At 35.0% G+C, this 9,930-nt stretch overlaps 1 protein-coding gene across 4 annotated transcripts in view; it reads right to left on the reverse strand.

The window, feature by feature from the left end:
- The window catches only part of tmcc3 (transmembrane and coiled-coil domain family 3), an 18,495-nt gene extending 10,520 nt beyond the window's left edge, over positions 1-7,975 (reverse strand). For 2 of the 4 annotated variants that reach the window (XR_014030097.1, XM_081364100.1), the window contains exon 1: positions 7,725-7,953. Coding sequence is in view for 1 of the 4 variants with exons in the window: in XM_081364100.1 (XP_081220226.1) it covers positions 7,725-7,787 (63 nt within the window). In the remaining 3 variants the exon portion in view is untranslated. Of the gene's footprint in view, positions 1-7,724 lie in introns of all 4 variants that reach the window. The other 2 variants (XR_014030098.1, XR_014030099.1) reach the window with 2 other exon arrangements.
- Between the last annotated feature and the right edge of the window lie 1,955 nt (positions 7,976-9,930).

A 9,930-nucleotide genomic window follows, 5' to 3' on the forward strand; every position in this document is an offset into this window, starting at 1 on the left:
TGATCCCACTAGGAATGTGCCAATTGTTTTGCAATCAAAATGACTGATTTTGTGGTGGCAATTTCCAGAAATTTGAAAAAAAAAAATTTTTGATGTTTTGTTTATAATTAGGAGGATACCACATTTACCATATTATGTATTAAGTTATGACATAACATACCTAGGGAAATGGATTGTATTTATATAGTAGCTAAGCACAAAGTGCATAATTCCCACAAACAAAAATCCTGAAAAGATGTATTCACTCGCTCTCTTTCTGACTTCTTTTCTAAGTCCCCCTGAGTAGAAGATTGATTTTATCTTTAACTTCATTGGGAACGAGGCACACATCAGGCGTCTGACGAGAGCTGTGCAGCTGTTAGCGCGTGTGTGCTGGCTAAAGTCTAATCCAGTCAAAAGAGCCCTGCTTTAGAGTTAATGTCATAAAACCAATAGCAAAACCACACAAACAAAACCAACTCAAATCTTTTTTCCAAGCAACGTGCACCAAGCAAAAACCTGGTTTTATATGTGCTCGTATTGAGTGCTAGGAAAGTGTGAAAAAAAGTTCCTAATGTCTGTCTATGTGTCCAACCGCCTTTCTTGGTTTCTCTGCTTCTTGGCTTTTGTTCTCCAACTCTGGAATGTGCCACAGGAAACAGTTATGCTGTAATGAGGAAGTCACAAAAAACTAAGCTTTCTAGAAGTTCACTCTATAGTGTAACAGGAACAAACATTACTAATGCAATACATGTCATACAGTTACAGTAAAAATCCATAATTTTCATCTAGTCTGAATTCAGAACGGGCCTGAAGCTGATTCGCAGGTTGACATTTTATAAACAATCACTAGTCTCCAAGGAGCCCAAATCAGCATAATGTTTGATTTTCTTCAATACATACTTATTGATATTTATATTCACACTACAACAATAACATCTTCTGGTGTTTAGAAATTAAATTATCTACTTCCTCTATATTACCTCACCGCAACTGGGTGGGTCGAGTGTCTGAGGACTGAAAAGGTGCTGTTGACATGTAAATGTGGGTGGTATGGGTTAATGTATTTAACCCTTAAATGCTTGAATGTTTTGCCAATCATTATTACATATTCGGGTCTTTAGCGACCCGGATCTATATCTTACATGGATGGATCTCTACCTGTCGTGATAATATAAAACTCTCCTGATATTAGAGTAACAATTACAGAGGAATAAAATAAATGATATTTTGTTACCTTTTGGAGCTTGGAAAGCTTCAGTTTGAGCAGATGTTTTATACCATCATCACTGTCCTCATCAAAGCTCATTTCCCAGTACATTCAGCATCTGCTCATATTCGCAATCTCAAACATATTCTCAAAACTATCATTTTCAACATCTCCCAAATCAATATTTCACCAGATCCAACTCCAAGTGACAGTGACACGAAGATTTGATTGCGTTCAGTACTTGCTCTGCAGTAAATCTCTGAGCAATTTCAAGTTTTGCTGATGATTCTTCCTATTCTTTTGTATTCTTTTGAATTTCACTTATTCAGGCAGAAAACAATATTTGCACTGTTACACACCTCAGCTCTTTAGCAACCCATACATTTATACATTTATTTATATTGTTAGAAAAGGAATGATTGAGGAATACTTAGAAGATTGATGTCTAGCTTTAAAAAAATGAATGAGGAGGAGGGGTAGTGAATGGTGACACAATAAAGGAAAAAGTCCAGTGTTTGCAACAGTGAGATGCACTTCTCCCCTGCTCCAGATTGAACTGTTTTGAAATATGTTTGCTTCTGACATTCAGAGACAGTAGTTGTGAGTTAGAGGTGGCTAACTGAATTTAGCAGTGACCTGTGTTAAGTGATCTTGATCTCACTTCAACTAAAAATTAAGCAGAAGGTATTGTGTTCTTGTTAACCTGTTTAGTAGTTACTGTTGTGAGGGAAGCTGTAGGAGTGAGTGCCTTTTTCTTTTAATACGTTTTTTTCTCCCTGTTTTTGTATAGCAAGGGAGTTGAGGGAAGTTTATGTTGTTAATTTCTTTTTGTTTAACCTTTCTTAGGTTAGTTAGGACTCTTCCCAAAATTAGTTCTATTTTGTTTGTTATTTTAGGCCTTGCTTGGGGTGAGCCAAAACACAGCCAAAAATAGGCACATGACCTCTCAGACAGCAAGTTTCAGAACTGAAAACTATCTAAACATCAAGTAAAAGTAAACCACTCTGTGGTCATCATGCATTTAATTGTACACAAAACAGCAGTTGACAATTTGTTAAAGGGAGAGTGGGTACATTTTCAGTGTATAGTAAAAGATCTGCAGAATGTGTGAATCGATTGGACTGACCAAATTTTGACATGTATAGATATGATATTGTTTTAGAAAGCACTGTTTTTGCAATAAAAAGGTCAGCTTAGTGTGCAAAAAGTATATTAGAAGCTGAACTGAAAAGCTACTTGGCTCAAAAACCATGCCCCCTCAGTTTAAATGGCCATGACTCATCTACTTAAAGCAAGTTTTTCTCTTTTATATCAAAATATTAAATAAATTGTTTTTTTGTTTTTTATTAACCCCTTTAAAACACTGACTACATGCACCAGTTCTTGCACATATTTTACATTTATATACAAAAGAATATGAGGAACTTGCACTATATTAAATTGAAACTATCACACTGGTCAGTTCATCTCATTTCAAGCATATCAAGATCAGGCACTGAAACCCACAAGGTTTCTCCAAACTATGCTCATATCAATAAAGTAGATAATTTTAGCTGCCTTTAACTGTACAATAAAAACAAAGTAAAATAAAAGAGGCATGTGGCTCTCTGATTAAACTAAATACAAAAGACTAAAGCTTTCTGAGACACAAGACATAACTCTGCCTTAAATTTGTTAAACGGAAACACGCCACGGGCCGTTCGTTATCACACTGTTGTTAACACGCATATCTGCGCGAAGACGCATTAATACTCGGGTGTGTCTAGCATGCAGGTCCTGCAGAAACTTGCTCTGTCTGTTTGTCATGTGACTTAGAAACTCAAGGGCCAGGGGGCAAAATACAACTTTAGCAATCACAGACATTCGCATTCAGACAGGATTAGATTTTTCAGAGGACCGTTGAATTTGCCAAAAAAACAGTAGGTAATTTGCTCAGGAATTTTTACTGAGGTAATGTGAGAAAAACACAGACCTGACAGATTCAGGTGGGATTAAAATTGCAAAGTACATCTGTGAAACAAGAATTTCTGTAACAACCCCCTGGAAAACTAGTCCCGGCTGAATAGGGCTTATGAGGCAAGACATTCAAAAAGGATTTAACTGCAAAATTGTTTTTTGTCAAAAAAAAAAAAAAAAAAAAAAAAATGCATTTATGAGTGCCAAATAAGTGTGTCCACGATAAAGGGGGGGAAAAAAAGAAGTGTACAACACATGTGCCAAGTTCTTAGAAAAGGAATTTTCTAGGCTATTCATGCTGGTTTTGTATGGCTCTGAAAAACTTGTATATAGTTTTCAAGAATTGAAATAGATTTTTCAAGGTTTTTTTCTACAATGAATTATTTATATATATGCCTTCCCTTGTCATAAAAAGGTTACATTAAATACTTTACTGGTGGTTACATCACATCCTTGCAAGTGTATTATACGGCCACAAAGAGAATTTAAAGGCTTTATCTTCAGAAGCACATACAATATTAGCAAGCACTTTGATTACAGATCTACAACTTTTACTATTATCATTATTGTCATTTTATTTGTTCGATATTTGTGTACATATGTATATGAATATTTTTATTGTTATTTATTGATTAATGTTTTATTCTACAGGGTGGGCCATTTATATGGATACACCGTAATAACATGGGAATGGTTGGTGATATTAAAGTCCTGTTTGTGGCACATTAGTATATGTCATGGTCACCACCCATCTTGAGGAGTTTGCCCCCTCACATTTACTAATGTGCCACAAACAGAACTTTAATATCACCAACCATTCCCATGTTATTACGGTGTATCCATATAAATGGCCCATCCTGTATTTTCTATTTCTGTTAAGCTTTTGTACATGTTGGGATGGGAAGGATATTGTTCTTGTGCATTTTTTTGGACAAAAATTATAAAAATAGAATTGAAAAAACGCACATCTACACTCATAAATCAATTCAAACAAGACATATGGTTCCAATTCAAGAACATGTGCACTATTCTATGACCTTTTTTTTTATAAATAGCGCAAGCGTGTTCGCACTGAAAATTCCAAATGGAAAAAGTGCACTTTAAATACCCGGATGATGCACTTAAATGAAGTGTGAATGTTGGACACTTCATGCACTCATCTGTCGCAGCTTTAATTATGTAGCATCAGACTCAGATGATGAATGACAACATAACTATATTAAGTTCATACACTACACGGATAAGTACATGGTGTATAAATACCTCAACTATATTTTTGCTTTTATCCCAGTGGAATGCTTTGCCCTGTATGCTTCCATTGCAAGTGCATTACTAAAGCCCACTTTTGTTTATTTTTACAAACTCAATGATGCGTCACAATTGCTTTCAGTGGTTATCAACATCGTCACAGATGCTGCATATGACTTCAATTATATCAAACCCGGAACATTCCTTTAATTTGTTTTCCTCTAGTAAACACAATGGAAGTCTCTTCTAATACAGGGGAAGATATCCACCCCTCATCCTCAAATCATTCTGGGGCACAGCCAGTTCCACAATATTATTTGTGACACACACGCACACAATAGTACAGCAGTAAGATATGGCCACACAGGACAAAGTGTCACCAAAGGGACACTAATAACTCTGAGTGAGGCTAATACTCTTAAATGTGTCAACACTGCAAGGATTTGGCATGTGGACGGCACCAGTGATGGGAGCGTTCTTTTTTTGAGGGGGAACATTGCATCAGTCTAATATTCAGACATGCTCCACATGCTGCTGAGGGTGTTGAAGGGGGACACACCAGAACACCACAATGTCCTCAGAAGAACAACTGCATTCTCAAATGCTTGTGTGCGCATGGTCGCTATATTTTGCGGGCAAAAATTGTCCTCAGAAGTTAGGGAAATATGAGAAAACCTCCCTTTAGAGATGTCTTCAAAGATAAAAATATATATATTTTCCCATTCAACACCATGAATGTTGGAGAAAATAACTAGCAAGTCACTACTATTATTTTATATTTGATTCATCACAGGTTCCAGCTTACATCATACTCCAGGGTTTCCTTGTGCATTTCTACACATTGATTGTTGAAATATATAGAATTAAATGTATATATTTGAATGGACTGAAAGATAATGTACTGAATTTTTCTTTTTGTGCTCAAGCAAATGATCTAAAGTCCACATTTCATACTAAGAAGAAACTATGCTTGTAGTTTTAACCACAAGTTTGTGATGCTGTTTGCGATGGTTTGTTAAAACTAGGCTTTCAAGAAACGCTGAATGTCGGTAACAATGTAACTTGTCAAATTTCTGCTTGCCCTGACAACATTTTCACTGGTCCAAACACCAAAACATTTTATTTCTCATTTTAATGTCTTAATTTGTACATTTATTTTTTTAATTTACAAAAAATACTTTTTTTTGGATTATTATATGGAGTTTCTTTCTGTTATCCTTACATATTGTGCAAATGTACGTATCTGGTGGCTTCATATGACCATACTTCCATTGTTTGGGCATAATTTAAAAATATGACTTCCTATTTCATTATTTTATTTTTCATTATATAGGCTATTCTAATTTCCACAAAACTTCATCTGTCAACCAGCTAGATCGTTTTATTTTTGCAAACCATGAAAATGCATGTAAAAGCAATAGAAGTTTAGTATGTCCTTATGTAGATACATCAGTAAACATGTTTGTGCTTTTTAATAGGTGTCCCAAAGTAGCAAAACACTGTTTAGCCTCACTTGAGCATTGTCATATGAACTCAATGTATGGTTCCATTTGATCTGTCATTTAATCAATACTTCATCGCTCCGTCCAATAGGGTGCAGCTTCACTAACGCAACACGCTTATGATACATCAAACAGTGCGCGCAAAGCAATTCAATTACGAAAGGCTAATCGAATGTGTTTTACGTTCTCTCTCCATTAACGCCGGGTTAATAATGCACTGGCCTAGACATTCAGAACAATCAATTAAGCCTATCAGCAACTTCCATTCACTAAATCACTTCTGCGTAAATGTTAAAACAAATGGACTGACGCAGGGATGCTAATGCGCTCATTTTCTTCACTTAGAAGTAAACAAACACTCTTGAGGTTTATAATGACAAACCAACATGTTCTTTTTCTAAGCAGGGACTAGTCGCATTAAAAAAAAAAACACAATGTGGCAGGCACATTGTCTTAGTGCCAGGGGTCAGGGGGGGTCAACACACGCGCGCACTCACACACTGAACACAGAAGCATTTGTTCTGCTTACAACAGCCCAACTCAAGACCCAAGCACATGCCCCAGCACGCCACCATCACCCCAGTTTTCAAGCGCATTAACAATGTGGTTTAGGCGTGTGTGCAAGAGATACTTGGGATTTTGATTTCCATGAATTAGAATGGTAAAGTATCGCCATCTACTCATTTCATTATGAGGAAACACCAGTGTAACCAGTCTAACTGGGGTTAAGTTTCACTATTATTTGATACAATGACTTTTGAAAACATTCTTTGGGGAGAGACACAGTAGTAGTACTTTATGACTGAGCTTATTTTTCTGATGTATAAACTCTGTTGGATAAAGTGAACAAATAAAATAGCAGAATCCCGTCTGACCCTTTTAGGGCTGGTTCAAATTTATGATAAAAAAAAAAATCTATCAGCATTCCTTTTAGATTTATTTTCACAGTACTGTTCAAAAGTTTGGGGTCAGTAAGATTTTGTTAAAACTTTTTTAAATGCAGTCTCTTGTGCGCACCAAGGCTGCATTTACTTGATGAAAAATACAGTAAAATGTAATATTGTGAAATATTATTACAATTAAAAATTTCCGTCTTAATGTATTTTAAAATGTAATTTATTCATGTGAAGGCATCCATTACTCCAGTCTTCTAATATGCTGACTATTATTTTATCAATACTAATATGTTTGTGGACACGGACACATTTTTTCAGGATTCTTTTTATGAATAGAAAGTTCAACGTGCCATTTATCTAAAAATAACATGATGTGAGATGTCAGTTCAAAGGTAAATATCATCGTTCGTATCGCCCATGAAAATAACATTTGAATTAAACCACTGTTTTGACAGCAGTCCTAATGTTTTAGCAATAAATTCATTTTCTGATGTCAATGTTGTTGCCATTGTAAGGGTTACACTATATTGCTGTATATGCAGCATTAGCCTATAAGTTGGACATTTCAGATGCAATTATTAACAAAAGATTCTTACAACATCTAAACGTGGTTTTACTACAGTAACCTTGTTGTAAAATCATAGCAATAATAACTATGCAAATAAAAAACATGATACCAAAACCAATACCCGCGGTTCATGAAGCAAAACCTTTGTTTACAGCAAAACACCACTGGTTACTGCAGTGTTACTATAGTAAAAATATGGATATTTCGGGTTAGCACGGGACTGATAAAAAGGAAAAACAACATCTTAAATCATGAACCATAAACAGCAGAAACACATCAGATTAAATGATATCCACACATATGCACAGTCTGCGGGTTAGATAACATACTGCATGGTTGGATTAAAAAGACTCAAGCATAACTACCATGTCGCAGTGTAAGAAAGAGTTCCTCTCGAGTTCAGGTAAAGTTCTCTCGGCGCTGGGCATAGTTCAGTTCAGTTCACTTCGGTCCGGTCAAACTGGACGCTCATGTGCGATTACGGCGGTCTAATTTGCTACATTGTGTCACGGGGTGCGGGGCGCCGCCGCGCGCTCTCGGTCCGTAGATTCCTCTTTGTAATCTGCGCGACACACACATTCACTCACTCAGTCCCTCAACCCTGGTGCACATTTATCTGGAGAGAGAGGGAGAGAGAGAGAGAGAGAGAGAACGAGGGGGCGGGCTCAAGTTCGTCATTACGTCACAGCCATTTAGGGGAGGTACTACAAGTGGTAAAATGTTTTTGTTTCCATTTACCAAAATGAAATACGTAATTTTAAAGGAAAAATTGCGATTGTATTGCGATTTCACACTTAAAATATTCAGATGAGACATCTTATTAAATATGCACACATTTGCATATTATATAGACTCAAAAAAAAATATATATATATATGTCTGTAATCAAAAACTCATCCCATCCCTTCTACTTGTGTTTTCTTGTTTTCTTGTGTTTATTTAATAAATCATACAGGTTTGGGAACAGGCGAATGAAACATGCCTTTTAAGCGAATTACTTTTAGGCAAGCTCAAATTTTAGGCTTTGGTTCTGTACAGTGTCGTTATTGTTAACTAAAACTATTAAATAACGTTTTTAAATAAAGCTGAAATAAAATATAAATATTAGACGAAAAACGTAACTTTTGAAATAAAATTTTTAGAAAAAAAATTAGGGCTGTCAAACGATTAATCGCAATTAATCGCATCCAAAATAAAAATTAGTTTTTACATAATACATGTGTGTGTAAGGTGTATAATTATTTTCTATATATAAATACACACACATGCATGTATATATTTAAGAAATATTTGCATGTATTTACTGTGTATATATATTTATATTATATATAATTTATATTATATATAAATATTTTATATATAAATAACACATTTTCTTAAATACATATATGCATGTGTGTGTATTTATATATAGAAAATAATTATACTCCGTACACAGACATAAATTATGTAAACACAAACTTTTATTTTGGATGCGATTAATCGCGATTAATCGTTTGACAGCCCTAAAAAAAATATATTTTTACATTTTAAATTTGACCATGGAAATATGTTTAAGTAGAAGTACAAAGACTAAAACTGAAGTAAAAATAAATTAAAGATAAATAGAAAGCAAATACAAACGCATGTAAAATTGACCTAAACTAAATAAAAAGTTGATTCCTAATAAATACTAGTGTTTATATATGGTAATGCTTAAAATTCAATGAAACATGAAATTAAAGTAATATTTAAAAGCAATGTTTTTACTAAACAAACATATAATAAACATATATATTATATATATATATTACTGAAATGTGTTTGATTAATAAACCACATTTATAATAAAACACAGTCTATTCCAAAACTGAGCGTCAAAATTGAGTATTAAAACAATGTAAGTGTGATCATAAAAAAAAAAAAAAAATGACTGTCTATTTCTCAAGTAATTATTTATCTGACCTGGACAGAAGCTGCAATTCACAACACGTCACCCGATAGTCTCGAACCATAAATAACCATAATATCTTACAGCATTAATGTTTCAGAGTAGATTCCTTTTCAAACGAGTGCTGCATTTTTAAACATCTACTGGTCTGAAAGAGTCACATAGAGCTCATTCAGGGTGTGTCAAACCAGTCTGGCTCTCACGCACACACACACACACAGAGAGAGAGAGAGAGATAGAGAGAGTGTTGTCTATTAAGGTGAATGGTCAGTACTAGGTCAGAGCTATTGTTTATTGAATTTGCCTGTGCCTTTTATCTGTTAACCTACTGTTAACAAACAAAGAGCTTTAAAATATCAGCTGAACCTACATCACTTTAATGTTTAATAGTAATATTTAGCAAACTGCACTAATTATGATGAAATAATAAACCTCAGCTACTATACTGAATGAGACAGTCACTAAGTGAAAGGGTTTAGTTTCCCAGGGGAACTGTTACAAATGATTCCCATCTGCCCTGCTGCGCTGCTAAATAATCACATTTTAGATGCGCAAATCCTTGTAAGCACAGAGGTCTGGTGGGTGAGGGTCACAGGGGGGTCAGCAGGGTCAGAAACAGTGTTGTATGGGGGATGCTTGAT

The sequence above is a fragment of the Scardinius erythrophthalmus genome (genome assembly GCF_964197995.2).
Source record: "Scardinius erythrophthalmus genome assembly, chromosome: 4".
NCBI lineage: Eukaryota > Metazoa > Chordata > Actinopteri > Cypriniformes > Leuciscidae > Scardinius > Scardinius erythrophthalmus.